Raw genomic sequence first — 24,618 nt, forward strand, 5'->3', positions numbered from 1 at the left:
GTGGGGGTGCGCACGTTTATGAGGTTATGAAAGGGCTTCTTGTAATGCACGAACTGATACATGTAGCGCGCAAAAATAATTCCACATAAAATTCTAAAATGATTTTATACATATGTACATTTTCATTTCATATAGATAAACCTCGTTGACCTTATTTTTGTTGTTTGTTTCATAACTGTGCCCCTGTCTATATTTAGATGCATTACGAGACTCAGGTAACCGATCGATAGGAGAGTCGCTAGCTGTATTCAGGCCGTAGCCTAGACGACAGTGCATGTGCTTGTAGAGCTGGACGTACACGATTAACGCCCCGCTGTGTTACTGTAACAGAGACATTTTGAATTGTTTCAGTACTGGGAGATGTGTTAATAAAATGGTTCTAATGCATGGTAATTAAAGTCAACTTTTCTACAATACGTATACACGGCCATCATATAAAGCACAATGTGTATTACTGACATGACAAATGTACGCTGGCAATTTAAACGAACGCGGGATTGCTCCCGATAGAACAATTCTTTTAAAGCAAAAAAAAAAATACTGATTTGCGATGGATATAATATAATTATCATCGTAGAGATGATTTTAAAAAGTGAACTTAATATTCGTATACGATAATATTTGAATCCAAAGCCGCTAGTTTTAAGTTACGGTTATGAGGGATATTAATTATGACTTGCCCCACGTTTCAGGTTTTTTACTTGCAAAACATCTACAAACGAAAATACCAAACAACCTTCAGTAGCAACTTATAAATTATTTATTCCATACACAATTCTAAAGAGGTAATTAAATAAATTTTATAAATGCTTTATACTTGTATTCGTTATCTTCCATGGAAAAAAGTGGCATGGAAAAACTGTTGTTCAATGTTCATCAAATCGAAAATAATTAACAAACTGTATATTGATAGATTGACATATCAACAAACATTCAGACCCGTAATGTGTTTTCTTACAAGTTCTATAAAACGTAGACTCAATGACTGAATTCTTTACCGTTTTCCGTCTGGGTTATTTTGAATCACGTGTGTACGTTATGTGTAGCCATATAGATGAACACTTTAAGTGTTTAATTTTTAACAGAAATTGTGTACATGCAGAGCAATGCAATGCTAGGACAATAAAATTCCAACAATGTATATGGTGAGGCCGGTCAGACTGATACTGGTTCTGCTTGTTTGGGTGTCATATTTTAAACAAATATAAGTATTGCTTTCTTAAAAGCTTGCATTACTCAACAAAGTATTTTATTGGAATCATTCTTAGTTACCTTAGCTGCATATATGTACCGCTCGGTCTGTATCCCGGAAAAATTGACTACCATCCGAAATTTTTCACACAAGGTCTACAGACTTGCAGCTAACATTACCTTTAAAAATACATTTTAGAATTTGCCGCTGTTTATAAATTCATTAAAAAGACGCGCAGAATTAAGTGGTAATATGTCGTTTGATATGGGATTTATGACGTCTATTTATATTGTTTTCATTAAAATTATTTCATTATTTCAAGCTTGTGGGTGGAATGAAATCAGTTTCACATGTTATATGACATAAAGATGTCCTCTCCCCACTTTTTCTCGAAGCAACTATTTTTATAAAATTTACATAAAAAAATTGAATTATCATGGAGTTGCCCCCCCCCATTTTGGTAGGATGTAAAAAAATGGTATGAAAATCATGAAATTATGAGTGAAATTTTTAAAATATTAGAAAATTTAAAAAAAAAAATCTTTTTTTGCTTGTCAAGATCTGTTGGATGAGTTTGCCCCCTCCACCCACTTTCAAAAACGATGCTCCGTGCTTGGAAATTACTCATTTCTTTATACCCCTCTTTAATAAACAAAACAAACTAACAAACATAACCGATCCAGATAAATATAATTACATGTATCAATAATAAACTTAAAAAACAAACTACACATTCATCCTTCACCCACAATATTGCCTTTTCGATATTTGTCATCGTTGTAGACCCGTGTAACAATCTGTTAAGTAGGTGCTTGCACGAAAAAGAACCCCTTGCTGATCTACATTTTCATTAACGCATACAAAGAAAAAATATATTTTGATTTATTTTTTAATTTCTTTTGATGTAAAAAAAAAAAAAAAAAGAGAAGAAATTGGTTCTCAGTCTTTCTTTATGCCTGTTTGTTTGCGGTAAATCAAAGTTCATTTTGAATATCCTTTTGTAATTTAAAAAATGCGATGTAAATTTTTTTCGTGCAATATTTCGGATAAAGCAATGAAGAGTTGTTTCTTGAAATTTTATTAGACCATAAAATTGTAAAATGCTAACATTGAAAATTGTGCCCGATTTCTTTCTTTTTTTTAAGGTAAAACTTTTTTGATTTAAAAAATGATTCTTTGAGACAAACAAATTGACATAATCAATAAGAGTTTGACAATCTCTAACTGCAGGTCTGTAGCTTTTAGTCAGAAAAAGAATCGGATGGACGACCTAGGACACAGATCGCCTATCCGAATTTCTTAAAAATTGCCATTTTTTTTTTACGCGGACGCAATACTCACCGAGACTAAATGGTTCGTATCTTAAGTTTTAAGTTTTAACTGCTTTGAAAGGTAATATTGGTTTTCTGATAATTATGAACATGAATAATTAAATAAAAATGGTTAAAATGACAGTAAAATTACCGGCATCGGTCTTCTCCGTACGCGGATCTAGAAGGGGAAGTGTTCCAGACCCCCCCCCCCCCCCATCGAAATTTCTTTTAATTACGTGTACATTATAAACTTACCAAATATGCCTCGGACATCCCTTGGCAAACTCAAATAACTTTCTGACTTTTCAACCCCCACCCCGGAAAAATTTTCTGATCCGCGCATGTTCCCCCTCCTCGAAATACATAATTTTTCTTCAAAACCCCTTGTAAAATTTCCAGGATCTCCGCATATATACTAAGAGATTCATTGGCGCTTGCGTTCGATAAAAATGAGTGTAAAACGTTTGCCAATGGTATTTTTACCTTCGTTCCGGGCATAACCACAGTCCCACTCTGTGAATAAAATGCGGAAAATCAAACTAGATACAACGTGTTAAGATCTGTATTTGCTTATAAACATGTAGTATCATCGTGCAAAATGCACTGTTCAATTATAATTTTTATTTACTTTACATGTAAAATTCAACATCTGTTTCGTAATTTTTTCTCACAGTTTATTTCTTACATAGTTACTTTTTTATTTAGTGATTGACACTTTTCAGACTTTATATGTGATTTCAAAGAGACAGAGTGTCATGTCTCAAGGACTATAATTATCAGTTTTTCATTTCTTGGACATCAAAGACTCATTGAGTTTATTTAATTATTTTATATCTGTGAACCTTTCACTCAGCTTACTTATATCATTACCTGTCAATTTATACTCATTAAGATTCTTATAAATAGTTATGTACAATTGTCAATGCGCAGTCTGGAATACGGCGGCCAGCCCCGGCCACGTCTGACTCTCCCAGAGTCTTGAGTCCGGAGGCCACTTCTGGCCATATCCGACTTGTTTGTAACATGTCTGTCTGCTAAATTGTTATATTGTTGCCATCGTTGAGTCTCGTCCAATAATGTGGAATCCTGCATCAATTGCCTGTTTATTTCTCTGGAACTGTATACTGGTGGACCTTCGGGAATACGGCAAACCTACCCTTCGTTTTAGCTTACGGCCCACAGCGCGCCCCAACCTTTTACCTTATACACTTTACGCCAAAATTCCCTCACCCGGTTCGTACCGCACACGACCGATGCATATCCAGACGAATTCTCTATCACCGTAAAATCTACGCAGTCACAGAAATATAATACTTTGTTTCTCAGTGTTTACACATCTAATATTGTATTATGGTCAGCTATCAATTTTTTGCAATACGTCACAAGTATGACGCAGCTACGACGGAAAACCTAATCGTTGCCTGCAACGAGCTCGTCTCTAGTTCTAGATATGATTCAGACCAAAAATGGTAACAATTGGCCTTGTAGTCTTCGAGAAAAAAGTACGACACATGACGAACAACACACGACGATGGACGAAGATCAATGGCAATAGGTCAACTGAGTGTTGTGCCACCTTTAATGCAGTCTGTTTTTGTGAATTTGATTCTCTGGAGGATCTAGAGCAAAAGGGAGTTACATCAAAGCTAAAAAATAACAAAACTTTATCTAGTCATTATTCTAACGGAAAATCTATGATATTGAAACATACTGCTGCCGATCGATTGATATGTTTTCCTACTTAATCGTAATTACAAGATACTAACGATATACTAAGTCTAATACTGGTGTAAGAACCACCAAGGGTTACAACTGATCATATGCTTTAAGATATTTAATGTTGTTACAGCTTTAAAATTCAAATAGGGCGGTTTAGGTATGCATATGGTGGTAGTTGGCAGAATCAAAGTGAACACTGCAGAGTTTATGTGAGAGTTCCTGTGATTGTAAGAATAAAGGCTAAATTAGGCAAGGAAAGCCTTCTAGTATTTCTTAATAAACCATTGTAGCTTTGATACTTACATTTAAAGGGGCACGGCCACGATTTTGGTCAAATTCTATTTTACAATGTTTTAGAAATGCATTATTAAATGATCAAATAAAATTTAAGAGTCATTCGTAAAGTTATAAGGAAGATACAGGGCTCACAATTCTTTGTCATGTAAACAAGGCTCGTGCCCTGTTTTTGTTTACATAGGTTCAATATACCAGTAAAAAAATCATTTTTCCAGCTTCCTTGTCTATCTTTTTATTTATTTTAAGCATAGATACACAGTTCCTAACGTTTAACACATTCAATTCAAGTTTAAAACTGAAACTTTTACTTCAACGTTCAAAATGTTAACAAACGCTTTGAATTTAAAGCTCTGTTACTCGCTTATAACTCAACAAATGACACTCAAATTTCGGTTGTCTATTTAAAATGCCTCCCCGAAGCATTGCAAATATTAAAAAATGGAAAATAAAATTTTAACCAAAATCGTGACCATGCCCGTGTAAGGCTAAATACATCTGTACATCAGTGTCAAAGTGAGCTAGAGACGTCAGCTGATTAATGACAACAGGTCTGTAGCCAGGATTTTTTGCATAGTTAGCTTGTCCGGGGCAGGTTAGTTAGATTGCTAGTCTGAAACGTTGGTTAGGACATTTATCTCAGATATTTCAGTTAAGGTGGCAGGGGACAGTTTTTTTTTATACAATTCATTGTAGCCAATGGATGCATGTCTTCGGAACTCTGTAACTAGAAACAAATACCTTTAATTCACTCTTTATAAGGCCAATCACCAATTTCTGAAGAAAATTACTAGTCAAAACCTGTAAAATTCTCTACATACTGGTTTTGATGAGATTTTGACCCTTTCATATTTTGCCAATTTTTCAGCTTTTTAGACCTCCCCCAGCTAATTCCCTGCAGAGGGTTGACCTTCCGTACCGCGTGCATGTTGCACTATCACATGTCAGAAACTTACCGGTGTATAGTTTACATTGTCCCATCCACCTACTTTTCGTGTTATTTTACCTCCCGTCTGTAACTTGCAATTTCACTGTGTAAAGTCAGCACAACAGTCATAGCCGCAGGTTTCGCATTTTACTTCTGATTCTCATGTACCTAACATAAGGGGCCTACATATTGCATATCAATTTCAACAAGAGACACCCCTCTAACTAATGATTATCATTAAAAATCATTTCATGAATTTTAGCAACACTCATAAGCCTTCAAGTACAGCAATTCTCAATTTTACAAAAATATTGACGGGTACTGTATTCGAAACTGTCCCTTGCTACCTAAGGGTGCATTGTTAAGGTTTGGGCTTAAGATAATTCTCTTAGAAATTAAGTTTGATTAAAACAGTAAATATTTTTGTTGGGGAAATTTGTTAATGAAATCAGTAATAAAACACTTTTATAATATGTATCTAATTTACTTTTAAAACTCTCGGACAATATGTTTTTATATAAACTAAGCGCACAGTAGAATCCCGGGTTTAACTGGGTACGTTTTCATAGAAAAATTGCAACCGCTCGGCAGGACACTCATTTCACGTTCATACATACGTGTATTACAAATATTACACAATATTAACTCACATCTCTCACAATCGTCACAATCATAAATCTAATTAATGATAAAAAAAAAATGACTAAACAATCAATAAAAATCATAATATATTTTATTCAATCTTTTTTATGTAACATCTGACATTATTTATGAATCTATTGATTCAGTCTCTTTCAAAAAATGGCATCTCATCCAGTCTTGTAATGTTTTTAAAACCTCCTGAATGGAATTTTTCTATTAAACCTGAAATAGAGCAAGAAGCGACGTTATGTTTTTTTGTTATGGAAATATTTATTTCTTTTTTGTAGTATAAGATGATAGAGAAATAAAAAAAAAACCTCACAAAACTTTTGATTGCATATCAGCTTGATGGATATCACCAAAATACGCCAACCTAGTTTAGAAATAAACATACATTTAAAACATACTAGTTTTAAAAAAAACCCACGTATTTTGCCGATAACTTGAAATAAAATATATTCAAAATAATGTAAAAGTAATATACAAAATGAGGTTGAATTATTCTTACCAGTTGTGATCCATATCTTTGTACGTTTTTCTTTTGAAAATACAGGTAAAAACGCAAATGGCAATCAGACTCAGCATTACAAAAGTTAAAATGATCAGGGCAAGTTTCCACTCTATCAGGTTACAATGGTAGTCATTGATACGATCTTCACAATCAAACAGAAATATACATGGGCCGGTTTCGCACTCATTTATATCTAAAAAAAACCACGTAAACTATGTATTACTTGTAAGTTAAGCATATGTCATGTTTTTAAATTGATTGTTGTCTTAATAATTTATCATGTTGTGATTAACGTTTTTTAAAGCAAACTCGTCCGTTTATTCGATCCATTTTAAGGAAGTCACTATGACAATGAAACGATGATTTATCAAAAACAAAGCTATTTCAGTTTCTTAACTCTTTGTTTTTCATACCTATTTGACACCGGTCACCTGTGAACCCGGAGAGACAGGTGCAGTTGAAGAAGTTGACAAGATCATTACAGGTTGCCTGGTTCTCACATGGATTGCTGTCACATTCATTTATGTCTGAAATTGATTTTTAACATTTACAATTTTATCTCATATTGGTCGCACTCAAGAGGTATATTGTCATATTCTAATTGCAATAATACACTTAACTTATTTAACACATTTAAATTCATTCTTTTAATAAGTTTTTTATCACTTATATAAAAAGGTGTAATTATATATATTTGTTTAAGGGGAGATATCATGACATATGGTACAATAATCTATTACATTTAAAGTTATTATTGAGGTATATAGCAATATTTGATACCTATTTGACACTGGTCACCTGTGAACCCGGAGAGACAGGTGCAGTTGAAGAAGTTGACAAGATCATTACATGTAGCCTGGTTCTCACATGGATTGCTGGCGCATTCATTTATGTCTGAAATTGACGCAATTCCCTAGATTTTAAGTTGCATCCTATATTGTTACAAAAGAGTTATTTTGGGAATTGACTAAGCTAATGTAAGAGATATTTATAATTAGTTCTTCTGTATATATTATCCGTAAAATATGAAGATTATCATTTATATAAGCATACATTTTTTGCTTATCCTGTTATTTGAATCTTTATAAATATAAACGAATAATGACTATTAATTCCGTTATTAATTTAACCTTATTCTGCTTTGCTTAATTAGTTATATTTAAAGTAACCTATCATTATTTTCTTCTAAAAAATACTAATTAGCTTAACGGTTAAATGATAATTATCAATGACGTTTGTGTTTCTATTCAATTTGCCAATTATTATTTCTATAATAATCATATTCTTTTCTAACCATCAAGTATAACAAAGCAAAGCAATAATCTTTTAAACACGTTTGAGTATGATGATCGGTTAATAATAACAACGATGATTTCAAAGATATTACTCGCTAAAGATAGTACCAATTTCACATCGACTTCCGGTATATCCAGGCACACACATACATTCAAGTCTATTAATCAGGTCAAGGCACGACCCGTCATTATGACAAGGTCCACTTGTACATTCATTAATATCTGTGAATAAAAAAATTAAAACGATTATAAGTATACTTTTTCAGTACATATAGAAAAACAACGAAAATCAAAACATGTTTTTTTTTGGTTACATCTGATTTTGAATTCTTAATGGATAAAAATATACTACCAATTTCACATTGATTTCCGGTATATCCGGGCACACACTGACATTCAAATCTGTTAATCAGGTCAAGGCACGTCCCGCCATTTTGACAAGGTCCACTTAAACATTCATTTTTATCTGTTTCATGGAAACAAAATAAAGATTATTTGACATTATTTGAAAATATCATTAGATTTTAAAAAAGCGAAAATCAACAATATTGATCGTTTTATTTTTTTTTCATATTTTTAATGAGTGAAAAGATATACCTATTTCACAAAATTGGCCCGTGAATCCGAGGACACATGTACATGTGTAGTTCTGTGTTAAACTTTTTCTAACACACGTTCCATTGTTCTGACAAGGCCCACTTATACAGGGACTTACGTCTGAAAACCACTTAGATATCATTAATTTTAATTGTGATGATAATAAATTACATAAAATAAGAATTCATGTAGAATTTCATTCATTTTGTCAAAATTATTCGTCTTTGAAACTTGAACAAACACCAGTCAGAAGCTCATGATCAAAGTTGCAGGAGTTAGTTGTTTGAAATAGATTAAGAATTTTTTCCTGTAAAACAAAAGGTTTCTTAAGAACATGGTATATCTTATTTTTTTTTGTAAAGGTAGAAGGATATTGTGTTGCGATAAATTATTGTATGAATATCAGTTTGTTTAAAAGTTTATCTTTAAGATTTAACATAGACAATTCATTGTGCCTACCCTATGGAGTCCTCTGCCAAAGCGCAAACAATGTGGATTCCTATTTGGTTTTGCTGTGGCGTCCATGATGTAGCGACATATACACTCTCAGGTTGAGAAGGAACAGATTGAAGTGAAGTATAAGTCATCCCAGCGGGTGAGGTGATATACACCTTTGTAATACTGTTTGAAACACAGGAATGAATATTCGATATATTTACCAGGTACATTAATCTACAGAATCGCCCCCCCCCCCCCAAAAAAAAGAAGTTAAATCGTTATTATAAAGCTAGAATTTAATATTAATGTCTCTTTACTATTCTTTATCAAAGAAACGGTGAGACTTCGATTGTCCGTCAAGTCAAAGTTTTAAAGTTTTTTAATAGTTGTTATTTGAATCAGTCGAATTTTTTTTAATTATATGGAACTCAGTTTGAAGGCGCGGATGATGCAATTTTATTTCAAAATAATCTGAAATTTTAAAGCAATACGAGCTGTATTTTTTAGAATTTTATTTTCCTGCAAAAACCTGCTAGTGTGATAAGTCTGCATATAACTTAAACTTTAATGATAAATAAGGTTTGAAAAAATCATTAATTTTTGTCAAAGGAAATACTTCTCTTCTAAGGAATATATAGCAAATCAATTTTTGTACAGGACGACAATAATTCAATTTTTCTCCAAATAAGGCTTCTTAACGGCATTTTCCACAAAAATATGGCTAACAGAAATTAAAAAACCATGATATTTTTGTCATTTTAGTAGAAAAGACCATATTAGTAAAAAGAAAATTCAACATGAAAAATGCAGCTCATATTGCTTTAAAGCTTCATTCTTGATTCTGATTAGCTGCAAAATAAAAGGTAAGATATGATAGGATAGATAAATATGATATTTTTTTTATTATAAACATCATTGTATCATGCATCTCATTTTCATTGTTAACGGATCATATTAGTGAGATATCTCTCTCTCTCTCTCTCTCTCTCTCTCTCTCTCTCTCTGAAATGCATCAGTCTATCCGTTTTATATTTGGCACTTATCACATTGTAAAAATACATACATTTAACATTTAATATTTTACAAACTTTTGTTAAGAGATATAGTGAGAATAAAATTGTTACCTTCTAGTACTAGTGACGTAGAAAGAGAGACGGAAGATCTGCAAAATGTTTGTTTGAAAGGTTGAACCTTGCGCTGGTGTTGGACTTATAAAACGAGGCTTGTCGTCACAATTCCCTGATACAACTGGTGTTTTTACTAAAAACTACAAATACAACTATTGCTCAACAAAGTTAATATCAAATTCAAAATTATCTTTAAAATATATTTTAAAGTGTATTTCAAAATGAACAATAATCAAACAAGAAGATCGTTTCTTTGCATTTGAACTATACCTGCAAATTAACTGTCGACATCTTAGTACTTGTGGTATAAACCTGGGACCCGATAGTTATGGCGGACTTCGGATAGTCCTCTACGGATATTGCGACTGCATAAGTCCCATTAGTTGCGTGATTTGCGGGAAATGATATTGTGCAGGTATTCTGCATTGATGCAATGAAAAAAATACAATGTAATTAAAACGTGTCATATACGAACGTTGTTCGGAAATTATTGAGACAACACAAATATTTCCCTTTCCAAGTGTCGAATATTGGTGAAAATTTGCATAAACAGAATTAAAACCACAACAAATAATTGACCAAAGTAATATAAAACTTTTTTTTAATGTTTTGTTTACGACGGTAGCTAAACAAGGAGGTAGACGGGGTATCGGCACTGGCACGAACTCGAAGGTTAAAAAACTGAAAAAACTGCTAACCAAGTGTTGGTAGACCAGCAATTAATAATAAAAGAAATAAAATTGTACATGTTCATTTTGCTATTTATTGTGACTTACTTTTGTGAAATTTCACTAGTGTTGGAGTTGAAATACGGAGATAGTACAAATTAAACATATTTACCAAGCAATAGAAATCAGACCATGATGGTTTATTGAATATTGACGTCAAAGCGGTGCAAGAAATATACATCAAATTGGTGGGAATCTCGGAAGAAGACCTTTTTAGGCCAAGCAATTGCATAAGCAAAAATATAACCATGTTAAAGGACCAAGAGCTTCATTTAACTAGAATTAATGAAAACAAAGGGACTAAATGTCTACTACTTCTTTACAGAAACTGATATACAGTTAAAAGATAAATACATAATGACTGTAAAAGACGTCTCACTAAAAGGTGACTTTTTGGGTAGAAATAACTCGATTTATTCACAATAATCATGAATTGAGAGAATATGTAAATGTTGGTATTATAAAATGAAAACGAAAGATGAGAAATGAATCATGTTTTCCGACAGTTAGTAGGCGTTTAAAACAAAGGAGCAAAGAAACGCGTTGAAATGAGTTTTGGGTTGCTCCGGGTCATTGGACGTAGGCTAGCAAGAATGATCTAAAGATGTCATTGACTGGCAAAATTTTCATTTTAAGAAACTATATCCTGGTTAAATTTTTTTTTTCAAATTTCAATAGTTTATCTTTTTTCCCAAGGAGGTAAGAGTAAATGTCTCACTAATTTCCGAGCAGCCCTCATAAATGTTTTTAAAAAATATATGAATTTAGGATTTAATTAATTTCCAACAGTCAGTGCACCTAAACTCAATAGAATATCACAATAACTAAATATTTGAATATACTATGTGATAAAAGGAGTAAAACACTAGTAAATATATTGTCAATGCAGTAAAAAGTCTTTTACCTAACTTTTATTAGTAAATACAAGCAGAAAATATTTCACAAATATCACAAATATCTATAAATTTGTTTAATTTTTTTTGTTCATGGTTACACTTCGTTACTGAAATATTCTACTTCATTTCAGTAAAATGTCAATAGTTTCTTTTTTTGTGTATTTTAAATGCTAATATTTTTGTATTGCAAATATTATTGAAATTAAAAAACCCGCATTTAGAGTCGTTTACCATTGACAATATTGAGACGACCCTTCAATATCTTATTTGATATATATATATATATATATATATATATATATATATATATATATATATATATATATATATATATATATATATATATATATATATATATTTATATATATATATATATATATATATAATTTTGTTACTTTAATAATTATAGATTTGAGGCCCTCCAAACACCACAAATTATACTTTCTGTATGCCACAACATGGAAATTTAAATGCATATAAATATTGCTTACATCGGAACAATCATTTGTGATACTTCAAATCGTAATGGGTATGGCCATCAGACCACTAACACTCACATCCCGGTTTTGAATACGGCCAGGGTCCCTCCCCCTCCCCCGTTCATTTTCAAACCGTCCACATAGAAGATAATTATAATTTTACAATAAAAAGAATATTAGTTAATACTTGTTTAAGAAAGTTTTCACAAATGCATGGAGGGCCCTTTACATAAGAAATGCCCTATATATTATCATATTTACGCTATCAATCGTCGCTGACGGTAGTGCATTACAGATAGAGACACACTCTGACCCGGTCGACCAGCGACATCTAACGGTGTCCCCATCGTCATCAACAACCGGGATACGTATCGTAGCCTGGCACCCAAATTGCATTCTAAGCAAAAAATGGGAATATGAACTAACATTGTATTTAATTATAACTGTAAGATGTATCGACGATGAATGTTCTTGCAAGTTAAATTCAAATTAAGACAAACTACAAAAACTAGAGGTTATTTTTACGATTATTTTTCTTTTCACTTGATAATTATTAAATTCAATGTTTTATATATAAAATCACTTAGTTAGTCAAAGCTTATCCCAAAACCAACTATTACATTACATATCATAATGCAAAAAAATTATAAAATCCCTTTGAAACTCATATCAAACTTTAGTTGTACCATCTGAAAACTAACATTTAAATATAAAGCTTTAATCTTTTGTTCTTAACGTTCGTTTTTAACAATATTTGATTGAGCTGTGTAACGAGTACTATTTACAGCTATAAGAACAGTTAGTTTATTGATTGATTAAAAAAAAAAGATCAAAGACAATATGACGATAAAAATTCAACCATTATTTCTTAAACATACACGTAGTCATGCATAATTTCAAATCAAATACTTTAAGCACTTATCTTAATTGAAATATTGCTAAAAAAAATCCACCAATATTAAGGTTAAGTAGTTTTCAGAAATGAATCTTTTTTTTCTTGTTGAGTAATTTGTGTACAAGTCGTACAAATACATTAAAGAAGTTTGCACAAATATATTACAGAAACCTTTCATTGGATTAATACATTGCTTCGAAAATAAATAAATACATGTACTAAGTAATACGTTTGCATACATACGTATACATTGGTTTCCCCGTAGTGACTGGACTTCTGTTTTTGGTATGAGTATCACTACGATCTGCTAAGTAAACTACAGTTCCAACGGACCAACTTCCGGCGCTTCCATAATTTAACGAAACCCAGTCACCTCCAGTAAACCTAAAAAAAAAAACCAAGTTGAATTCATTTAATTGATAATATCAGATGCATATGTAGTAAAGAGGCGAGTTCATAATATTATGGGACATTTCTTTGTTCTGAAAAAAGTTCTACTTACTCAACAGTGTATGGCCCTATTCCAGGAAATGTGTACGTAAAAGTATTTTCTCCTTGTTCCCAGTTATCGCTTACACTTGCCCCTGTACATATATAGTTGATGTTCGCGAGATTTAGAGTTCCGTTACAACCACTGGTGCATTGCCAATACGATGAATTCTGTCCAGTAACAAGCTGTCCAACGTTTCTTGGGGTACAACCTGGACCACTTCCAAAAGTCCAGCCTAGTTTAAAGGAAAAACGTACCTGCAAGTACGATTTAAAAAAAAAATCTTGAAAATGATTTTTTTTATCGTTTTTTCAATTGATTAACCTAAAATGAATTTTTAATCGTAAGTTAACATTTGGTTATTCAATGCCCTTTAAAACATTCTTTTTATATCTCATTGTTTCAGAAGTTGCCTCTGAGATTTTTAATGAAAACAGATTTTACTCTCATTCACACAAGTCAAAATTTTAACCTCATTTCCATTTCCAGTAGGTTTCCAGCTAATAGTGCCGCCTCTAAAATGACTAGCTTCTATGAGTTCTAAAATTGATCATGAAATACACAAAAATAAATGTCGTCTTGACATGTTTAAAAAAAGAACGCTGATATAAACTTATGATTGTCTATCTTTGCTATCTGAGAGCTTCAGGTATCATGTCGAGGGCTTTTATACAATAACTAAGCCAGGAAGAATTCCAAAGATATGAAAATTGCTAAGATACATGTATCAGGAAATAAATCTGCAGTACGACATATGTTTAACAAGTTCCGTGTACATAAGTTTTATGTAACTTATTCATTATTTAAATAACCAATAGATAAGTTTCAATTTCAATAATGCCAAAGGAAAGAATATTGATTTGATGGCTTATCAAAGGAGAGGAAAATATCCCGATATCCTTTTCTAAACAAAATGGACATGAACCATTCAGCAAAATAAAAGCTTAATTGTGCAGATAGATTTATGTCATTTAGTAACGATAAGTTACATTTTAATCACATATCAACTGATTTAGTGACAAAGCTTTTCCCAGTTTTTTTTCAGTAAATCTTTATGTTTTATCTTATTATAAATGTTTATTTCACGAAAAACAGATAGTCCCTTATCAAAATTGCCATAACAAGCACATTAAAATTCATAATCGTGTTTTTTATTAGTACTTGACTTTTAAAAATTTAAGTTTTTGAAGGAACCATTTTTTTGATTCAGGATAGTGCAACAGAAGCAAAACACTGTATTTGCTGTTAAATTGAAGAGGCACATTTGTAACTTTCATATGTTTGATAAACTTTTTTACAATTAGATTTAAAAAAATACTTTTGGTCTGTAGTAAATAACTGCTCCTAGAGTATTTTTACAGGAAGAAAGTTACAACAGTACTTCTGGAAATTGCCATACTCATACTGTCTGGGTGAAAAAAAATCCAGCAGCATATAACTGCAGAAAATTCATTTCTTATTCTTAGTCCAGTCAATAAAAATCAGATAATCGATAAATCAAGAAGGAATATTAGTGCATTATTTTGTTTCTATATCTCGTCGCCACAAAAAATCCACTTTCAAAATTGATAAAAACAAACGAGATTTGTACCATTCTACAATAAGTACATTTGATTTTCAGTGTACAATAACTTCAATATGTTCAAAAATGTTCAAAAGGAATTTATTAGGGAGAGAAGTGAGTAAGAGGATAGAGTTTGGAAAATACCTCCCAGTTGTGGATGTTGTTTACCATCAAGTATACAACGTAAATTTTTCAGTCAAAGCCGAGTTCGAAAAAAACAGAGATTGAGCGTGGGAAGACCGGAAAATGTAAATCGAACACAAGTATTCCTGAAAGTCGGGGAACATCTAGAAGATAACAATGGTGAACAAAAGAAAAAGTGTCGGACTGCGTGGTAAAAATGTGTGAATACTCTACAAAAGAGTCCTAGTTTCACGTATATGATGAAAAAATTGCTAGAATACTTTGGAGAGTCCATTGTCAAAGCAAAAATTAACGAAAACTGCTGTGACATTTAGATAAACAGTTGCAGAAACTCTTCACAACTTTTATCATCAACCAAAGGAAGAAAGCTCCGAAGAAAAACAGATCAGAATGATAGAAACGGGTACTAAGGCGATGACCTTAGATATGTCGAGAGCAACAATTGCATTTTTTAGAGATGACACTGCCCAGAGAGTAAGAACAAGCAATACCAACATTTACTCATTAGGACAAGCGACTATGCAAGCTGTAAGACCCAAGATATTGTTAGCACCATTACATATTAGCTTAGGTGTACCACTCCACAATCATTTTGCATCGAAGTTCCTGATAGATGTACTCAATAGTATGTAGGGTTTTGTTCATCCTACTTTGAGGTATCACAATTTAAGTCGTGCTGCAGTTTGCAAAACAACATAAATGTATACACCAGAAACACGTGGTGATTAGTTTAATCAGTTTTCTGCGGACAATGTCGATCATAATTTGTTTACCCTAGACGAGAGAGGTACATTTCATGAAATGAAAATAATTGAATCAATCACGACGGAGGTTTGGTTAGAGATTACGTTTACTCAGGAGCGAAAAAAAATTCAATAACGAAAAACTACTTATTGTACGAATAACTTTACTAATTTTTTACTTGAAATATTCGTTTTAAGCTCATATTTTAGGTTTATTTTAGTCCGAATTTCCTCTACCAATTTTCAAAATTGTACTCATTTTTTATCGAGTTTAACAAAAAATGACTAAAAGGAGCTTCAAACCATTGATTGCCTAAAACTGTTTTTATTGTCTGTATTCTGTTGACATTAACATTATATAAGTTTCAATGATCAACATTTTGAGATATTTTATCATGAATTGATGATTTTATGTATTTTTAAGATTTTTCCAAATTGCATGCCAGCCAGTGACATAAAATTATACACGAGTTAAAACAGCCATAAAATATGTAAAATAATATGAAAAAAACCCACATAGAAACTTAATTTTTTATTTTGCCACAGAAAATTTTTAAGAGAAAATAAGAAAATGAAAAAATTAGTCCGAATTACCTCTGTTTCAATATTTATCTACTTTTGTCGTAGCACATCTTCCTCAAATAAACAAAATGTGGATATCAATATCGATATTTGTAAATAATATTGTTATTTTGTGTTTTTAAAACAACTTTGGACTTCAGGTATTGAACTTTGTAGAAATACTTTTTGAAATCTCAAACCCTGAGCAAACGTAATCCTTAAATAAAATTATTCCATGGATGAAAATAACAAATCAGGAGATTATTCATGTAGGTGGTGAATGAAACGAAATTCAAAACTATAAGATGCCAAATGAAACCTCTCTCTTTGTGGTAAAAAATACAATGATATGATAAACTAGACACCTGCTTAAAATTTCATGGCCACTGCATGACTTGGCTGGTCAGGTTTTATGCAGAGCTATCAAGATGGAAAATATCCACGTCATCCATTTCCTTTAATATAATTTTTCTTGTACAACTGTGATGGAAAGCTTTAACAATGATTCTCAGTGAACCACATGATAGGCCATTCAAACCAATACACAACGTAGTTCTAAGACTTGGAGGAATGCACATGCAGATGAGTTGTGCCACAATCTTTTCTTGAAAACATCTAGGTTTCTTATACAATAAAAGACATGCTGATGGGAAAATGTGTATTAAGAGCTGTGCCTGGACATATGATTTAAGACTGTTACATATTCTTCTAATTTTTTATAGCCAACTATACCTGACAGGTCTTTTCTTAATATTCTCGTTAATTGATGTGGCAGTGATGGTATCACCATTTTTCGCTTTCTCAAAGACCTATCATAGTAGGGTATGTAAGCGTCAATATGCATTTACATGGGGGGTGGGGGGGGGGGTAGAAGCAGTGACCTATACATTTGACACATTATTTCGTTTTGGAAGAAGGAAATACGTATAGATACTTAATAATAAGATTTTTATTACATTTTGTCTAACTCCTTACGCGCAACGACTAAAAGTGAATACCTAAATACTACCTGTCTAAAACCTGTTCAACTCATTGGCTACTTATGGACCCTTCTATAATATAATGCACCGTTCCGTAAATACATCATTTTCCCGCTATTTCTACCGAAACGCGGGAAAATACCATTTCCTGTACATACTTGTGAACCGTGATTTAAAAAAAAATACCATCTCCCGTTTACCCTATGTATTTTTTTGGTATTTTTTTAACTCGAAAAACTGATTCGGCTGAAAACAAGGTATTTTTAGAGCTTAAAGATATGTCCTTAATAAAGCATGATATAATTGTCTCTTTTTTTCATCTCAATAAGAACCAGGTTAACTTTAGATTAAAACAAATAAATATCGATCTGAAAATTGATTAATACTTTAAAAGCTAAAAGTAATTTCTTAATAATCAAAAAATAATCTAAAATTTTATTTTCAAGAAATTGGAACCCAAAAAGGTACAACTTACATTTTCTAAAACTTGTACCATTCTCTATTAAAAAAATTGATATTAATATAAATAAATGGAAAATTGAATTAACAAAACATATTGCTTATCCCACTGAGAAAGCAATACGCAATTAATCACAAATCATTTTTGTGCTAAATAAACTAGAGTCCTTGCACAAGTTATATATAATCCAAATTTAGATGACCTTGGCCGGGATCAGTTTGATTACAATCGAGACTGGTTCAATTTCTTTTAAATGCATATTTTCTAAATTTCATAGTAAAAATGATGAATTATTTTGTTAAAAACCATTCTGATTGCATAGACAAGTACTATGACATTAAAAAGATGCTTGAGTTTTCGATAGACAACATCAATGTAGGTTTTGGAAATCAAGTCTTCCAACAATCTGTTAGAATTACCATGGGTACCAATTGCGCCCCATTGTTTGCAGATCTATTTTTGTGTTCTTATGAAGCAGAATGTATTCAAAAACTTGTACGGGAAAAAAATAAATCACTCGCTGTGGCCCTCAACAAAGCATTCAGGTATATCGACGACGTATTATCAATTAACAATTGTTATTTCCATACTTACGTCGAATCGATATTTCCCAGTAAACTTGAAATAAAAGATACCACAGAGTCTGCGTCATCTGTTTCATATTTGGATATTTTACTGGAAAGTTGATAAAACAGGTCTATCAACATTCTTTTTCGTACGTTCTATGGTCGATACAGCGACATTGTCAGCAAATACAATCTACCACTAGGTCGCATGCTGACTGACGTTTTTCATACTAATTGTTAGACCATAATTAATCACCTAATTGTCTACGGACTTTTCTATTATTTTCCCCGATAACGACAAAGAGCACACGGCAGGTGTGACCGGTCAGCATAGGATGCTCACTCCTCTTAGGCACCTGATCCTACCTCTATCTATTTGGAGGTCCGTGTTGCTCTGCTTTGAATTTGTATTTCGTTTTATGGATATGGTTCACGGTTTGTTACTGTCATTTTTTTCATCACAGGATAAGCTTTGCCATTCAGTCAACTTTTTTAGTCAACCAGAATTTTTAGCTAGCATTCAATTGACTAAAGTGCAGACGTTCTTTATGTAGTTTGTTTAATAATTAGATTTTTTGAGTGAAAATCAATTGATAGTTTTATCAAAAGGTTTACAAAATATCCGAAATTTAAACTTTTAATTTGAAAAAACTACAAGGTTTATCTCATCGCTTATACCATGTATTCCTAGGTAATTCTGATATGTATTCATTTAGATTAATTTTTTAAAAGCTTTAAAATAATTTTTTTTGCAGCAAAAGCAATTCTTCCAGTTTATCTAATTTTTTTTAAAATCATACATGCAAAAAATAAAATAACTGAGAATTGCTAACTCTTTTTGTGATTTCTTTCTTTTACTATTTGTTGGGCTACCTTAATAAGGATTATGTTTCTAATGAAAGCAAGAAATCTTTAGTTTTTTGTACATCATTTGTTTTGCAATAAATTCATTTTAAAACCGTTTAATCAAATCGACCCCTTCTGTGCAGGTAAATATTACCAGAATAACACGTCTCTCAAACAAACGTTGATTTATCCTAGCAGGAAGCATTAATCTTATCCAATCGTAATATTTCAACTTAATCAATAAACTTTCATGCAAAGGAAATGGTGCAAGAAAAACGTTCAAACATTGACAATTTCAGTGACTAATGAGATGTATTAGGCTAACTTATTAGAGATCTTACTAGCATTGTATAATCGTATTTCAAAATTGTTTTAACTTTGAAGTCCTCAGACATTTGAATGTCTCTTTATAGTTTCCTGTATATATTTCTTGGAAGGAGATAAAACCGTGATGATTTTATTTTAATCGTCTAACAACTATTAGTATGGTTATCAAGTCAAAATTAAACATTCTTTACAAAAAGATGAAAGTTTTAGTAAGAATAATTGACTAATCCTTTCCAATATAGATTTTCTTTCCATCGTTTTAGTATTTAAATTGTGTAATTCATTATCTTATAGAGAGTATCTATTCATTCCAAATGTTTTTGTTTTATTCTTTGGTTAAGAAGAAAGGTTTACTTATACTATCAAACAAAAAAATCAATAGTTTGATTTTAGTTATAATAAATTCCACTTTAAGGAATGGACAATGTTGCGTTTCAGTTCTAGTTTGAACTGAAAGGAAAAAAATCCTAAATTGGTTTATGCTTACTAGAAATTGTTTGCACTTTGAAATGCATGTTTTGTATTTGATATTTCAGAATGGCTGAATGATTTTGTCATCAATATATTATATTTAAGAACTAGACAAATGAAAGTGTTTGACTAATACATATATTTTGGTTCAGATCAAAATATTCCGAAAAAGTTTCGATTATTTCTCTTTTTTAGGCAATCAACCTATTTTTAAATTGACATATACGACTGTATTGAGGGTTATCTGTCTTTAATGTCAATATTTGTGCAAAGTTTAGGAGGATTAAAGCGCTTGTTGGTCTTGTAATATTTATATAAAGATTTTGCTATCTTGAAAGAAGTTTAAATTTTCCAATGCGTAAAAAGTTTCTGAATAGCAGTTTTCCATTCACATCTTAAAGTGCAATCAAGATGGACAAAAGTTTTTTTACAGCTGAAATATGTTCACGGTCATAAATTTCAATTTAGAGGAAATAGGATGAAATTGTAATGTATCATTTCTTCCAAGGTATTCGTGTGCTAACAATTCGAGTCGTACTTTTGGCCAATGCTAAAGAGGTATTTTTAAAACTATAAATAGAAACATAGACTTTGAAACGTTTCAATCATGCCTAAGCTTTGCCCCTTATCATTTAGAATGAAATTTTTTAGCTCGCCGAATATGATTTGGCTTTCCTCTTTATATTTAGACATATGTTGATTGTAAGACGTCCGTTTTTTTAATCTCCTGGAGGTACGACCCAAACTCAGTAGTCACTAAGTCCAATAGTTGTTTCACAAGCAGTTTATCAAAAAGCGTCATCGTATAGTTTTGCCAAAGTTACAACATCAGTTAAAAGCAGCCTAAATTAAAGATATATAAACCGAGTCAAAACCAAAAATAAAATTCTTTCTAACATCATTTTACAAGGGATTATACAACATTTTACTTATGACTGACAGTTCCGACTGATCAGCCCATCTACGTGATAATGAATGAACATTTAGTGTTCAATTTCCAGTTATATTTTATTTCTAAATAAAGCAACAAAACTGTCAGAACTGTCAGAAAGAATATTGTGATGAAGGTTTTGAGTCTCCGAGTCCCGAGTCTTTGAGTCTCCCACCTGGGTAGGATGCAACACTTACGCATAATATATTCATTCATACATGGCTTTAAGGTTACAAAGGTTAAATAGATGGAACAAGCATTACATGACTAGCTAACTGCTTGCAGTATCAGGGCCTTCATTGCAGACACAGGATCAGGCTAAAACATGCGACACATGACTCAGTAGAGGGTACCAGAGCTGTCCAACAAAGAATTATAGCGAGCGCAGGCGCGAAGCGAGCTCTACCGGCAAGGCGTGTGTGAATAGAAAATTCGGACTATTTGCACATTCATTCAACGGATTTTTTTGGCGTCAGTAAATCGGACCAGTAATGCCTTGTTTTAATCGTCCCAGTAGTTCCCTGTAATTATGGTTTCCCATTTCACACTCTCACGAGAACAAGATAAAAGACTATGTACATGCATTGTAAATAACACAACGCCAATTTCCATTACTTTTAAGACTAACGGAGTTATCGTCCTTTCGAGTGACGTCACAATGGATTTCTTGCACATTGATCCGACAGAATTTTTCGGAGTCAGTAAATTTCGACCCACAATGCAATTCCTCAATGTCGGCCGTTCTCACTCGACTGGATACCATCTCGCGAGAATCAAAGTAAAACTTTTGAGAAACAGATAAATTGTGTAATTTCCAGAACATCATGCTTTTTAAGTAAACAATCAATATTTTTCGCGTAGTTTTTTCTAGTGTGTTTTCTAAGAGACAGACTACACTTGACCGACGTGAACTTTGACGTCACAATAAGGGGAAACAACTCTAAGTAGTTATTGTAAATCTGCTGAAATATAAATACCAAAATCTTCTCAAAATCTTGCAGAGCTAACGAATCGAGACATTTCTTCAGAGATAGGAAACAGCTGTAACTTGCTCTCATTTGGATCAATGCTCACATTTATTTTATTCACTGTATTTACGATAATTTCCAGGGACGTTTTTTTAAATGGGGCGTGGCAACATCATTCAAAAAATCTTCACAAGCAAAAAGAAAAATAAAATTCTCAAAATCAGGAAAATTCTAATCAGGGTGAGGAATGGGGAGTGCGTGGTATGCCTTTAGCTCTTTAGCTGCTCAAAAGTGTCTTTATTTTCACTACTATTTACGGTATTACATGCTACAGGGGGATCCATTTTCCTTATGTGATCAACACATTTTTTTATACGTAAATTTGATTTCTTTTTAAACGAGGGAGGGGGGGATTCTGTGATAAGTCAATTTTTATTTGTTTAAGAAAAATGTCTGCTGCAAGGAAAGAGGAAATATTATGTTAAAACATTATGTTAAAATCTTTATTATTCAACAACATTTTATCTGAGATAAATTCTATACTGGCGTGCGACCAGTATATAAACAATCTGATCAAAGACTTTTGATCCGCTCCGACAAATTTTGATGTCGCTACACTTTATTCAGCGACTATCAGAATTTCGGAGGGTTATTAAGATCTGATTTTAATCAGATTGGTATATAAATAAATAAAAAATCTTATGAATTATGAATAATAAAAATTTACTGGAAAATTGGTATATTTATTTTATTTTGCATTCTTCATTTACGTGTACTTTACGTCACTACTTTTATTTTTATTGATTTATCATAATTCATTTTTGATCACCTACTCCGCTCGCCCAAACGGTCGCACCGTAAAACATATTAAACATATTACTGTTATCGTTAGTTACCTCTGTAAAAAGTACAGTTCATCCAATAATATTATATGTACGCTATCACATGGAAACAAGGCTACTGGTGCAATTACAGTGCACAAAAACCACTAACAGATTTGTTTGAAAATTGCATATTGGATTAATAACGCCGAATAATTTTTGGGTTTGTCGATACATGATGGAAAGAAATCCATGGCGTCAAATAAACCACGTTTATAAAGACTTTAATTCAATTTTAATGACTCCAATTAAACACCATGATTACAATTCCGATCTAAGTACATAACGGAATGGAAACACTTTACATTTTCGTTGAATTTTATTAGCTTTTTAAATTTGTTTGGAAATGCATACGAAACACTAATACCATTCATTTTAGATAAACATTCAACAACTAGAGTCAACTTTCTAAACAAACAACATAATCATTATTGAGTCTTTCTCTCAGACGTTTACTCTGAGCACAGATTAAAATCGTTGTATAAAAAAGTCTAAATGGGTAAGATGTTCAAAATACCTCCGCAGAAATACACAGCTCATTAACCTTCGTATCATATAGCTGACCCTCTAGTGGCCGGTGTAATAGGAATAAAATATTCAAGTTAAGCAATATCACATACAATTATTACATTGTTCTTTGCATTTGATTCACCTCAAAGTCTACTCGCATTTAATATTTTCCTTCTTAAAATAATGCGAGGTCTGGAAATATAGTAAATATTGTTCCTTACAATATGACCGTATACATATTTTATTAAGCTCGTTCAATCTCTTGCATTGTAAGATTTTCGGTTATTTTAAGATTGTACCTTTAGATTTATACGCTTTGTCTTTATTGGAGTTCCTGCATTCAAACACATATTTTTTACATTTTAAGTAAAAACAAGTTCGACTTAGTCAAATGATAAGTAAACCCTTTCGAGTGTTATCTTAAGGTTGCTCTCTACACCTTGAAATAGTATCACAAATCAGCAGTCAATTGCTTGAATATGATGGATAAAATTATGGATAAAGTCTATAATATAGAATATGCAGTTTTAGATAAAAACATTATGTTTTAAAAAAACACACATTGAGTAGACAAAAGCCAAAGGCGGATTTAAACTCATGATCTGCGGTTCACAAGCCGGATTCTTTAACGATTACCAATTTCTAACCTAACTGATTAATACAAACAATATAACAAAAGATTTAAATAGCCACCTTGTGATGTAGTGTATTTTTAAAATACAAAAAAATGTAAGTGATGTACCTTAAGGTTCACAAACCGTCTTCTAAACAAAATGTCAACATTTTTATAATCTTCTAATGCACATTTTCATAAAACAGTTTACCTTGTGATATAAAGATAAATTTATTTTATTGCCTCATACAATAACATAATCTCAAAAATTGACGATGCTCATGATTTAGAGAAGAGATCACACACTGTTCAGAAAAACAATATTTTGTTATCAGAGAATAAAATTAAAAATATATACCATATATATAAAAACAAAGTTTGGTATCAAGAGAATACAGTACAATAAGTAAAATGTAAGGAAGGGTTCCTTCTTTTGTCACAAAAAAGTCACAAAAATTCTACCTAAGAAATTATCTTTCATTTCGCATGAGTTACCTTTCCGGAAAAAC

At 31.9% G+C, this 24,618-nt stretch overlaps 1 protein-coding gene and 2 long non-coding RNA genes across 3 annotated transcripts in view; all 3 read right to left on the bottom strand.

The window, feature by feature from the left end:
* Window positions 1–6,206: 6,206 nt before the first annotated feature.
* Window positions 6,207–24,618, bottom strand: part of LOC105339562 (uncharacterized) — a 240,410-nt gene continuing 221,998 nt past the window's right edge. Inside the window, exons 10-16 of the mRNA XM_066082309.1 lie at window positions 8,247–8,360; window positions 8,003–8,116; window positions 7,380–7,493; window positions 7,013–7,126; window positions 6,597–6,792; window positions 6,411–6,461; window positions 6,207–6,310 (exon numbers count right to left, since the gene is read on the bottom strand). Of these exons, the coding sequence (XP_065938381.1) occupies window positions 6,277–6,310; window positions 6,411–6,461; window positions 6,597–6,792; window positions 7,013–7,126; window positions 7,380–7,493; window positions 8,003–8,116; window positions 8,247–8,360 (737 nt within the window). The 3' untranslated portion in view covers window positions 6,207–6,276. The remainder of the gene's footprint in view (window positions 6,311–6,410; window positions 6,462–6,596; window positions 6,793–7,012; window positions 7,127–7,379; window positions 7,494–8,002; window positions 8,117–8,246; window positions 8,361–24,618) is intronic.
* On the bottom strand, window positions 8,956–10,470 carry LOC136274427 (uncharacterized). The gene is made up of 3 exons (XR_010712747.1): window positions 10,327–10,470; window positions 10,054–10,196; window positions 8,956–9,112 (listed from the first exon to the last, which is right to left on the bottom strand). It is a non-coding gene; the product is annotated as an uncharacterized lncRNA (long non-coding RNA).
* LOC136274428 (uncharacterized) lies at window positions 13,304–14,151 on the bottom strand. Its single transcript, XR_010712748.1, has 3 exons — window positions 14,017–14,151; window positions 13,557–13,801; window positions 13,304–13,438 (listed from the first exon to the last, which is right to left on the bottom strand). It is a non-coding gene; the product is annotated as an uncharacterized lncRNA (long non-coding RNA).

This window comes from Magallana gigas, chromosome 4 (genome assembly GCF_963853765.1).
Source record: "Magallana gigas chromosome 4, xbMagGiga1.1, whole genome shotgun sequence".
Taxonomy (NCBI): Eukaryota; Metazoa; Mollusca; class Bivalvia; order Ostreida; family Ostreidae; genus Magallana; species Magallana gigas.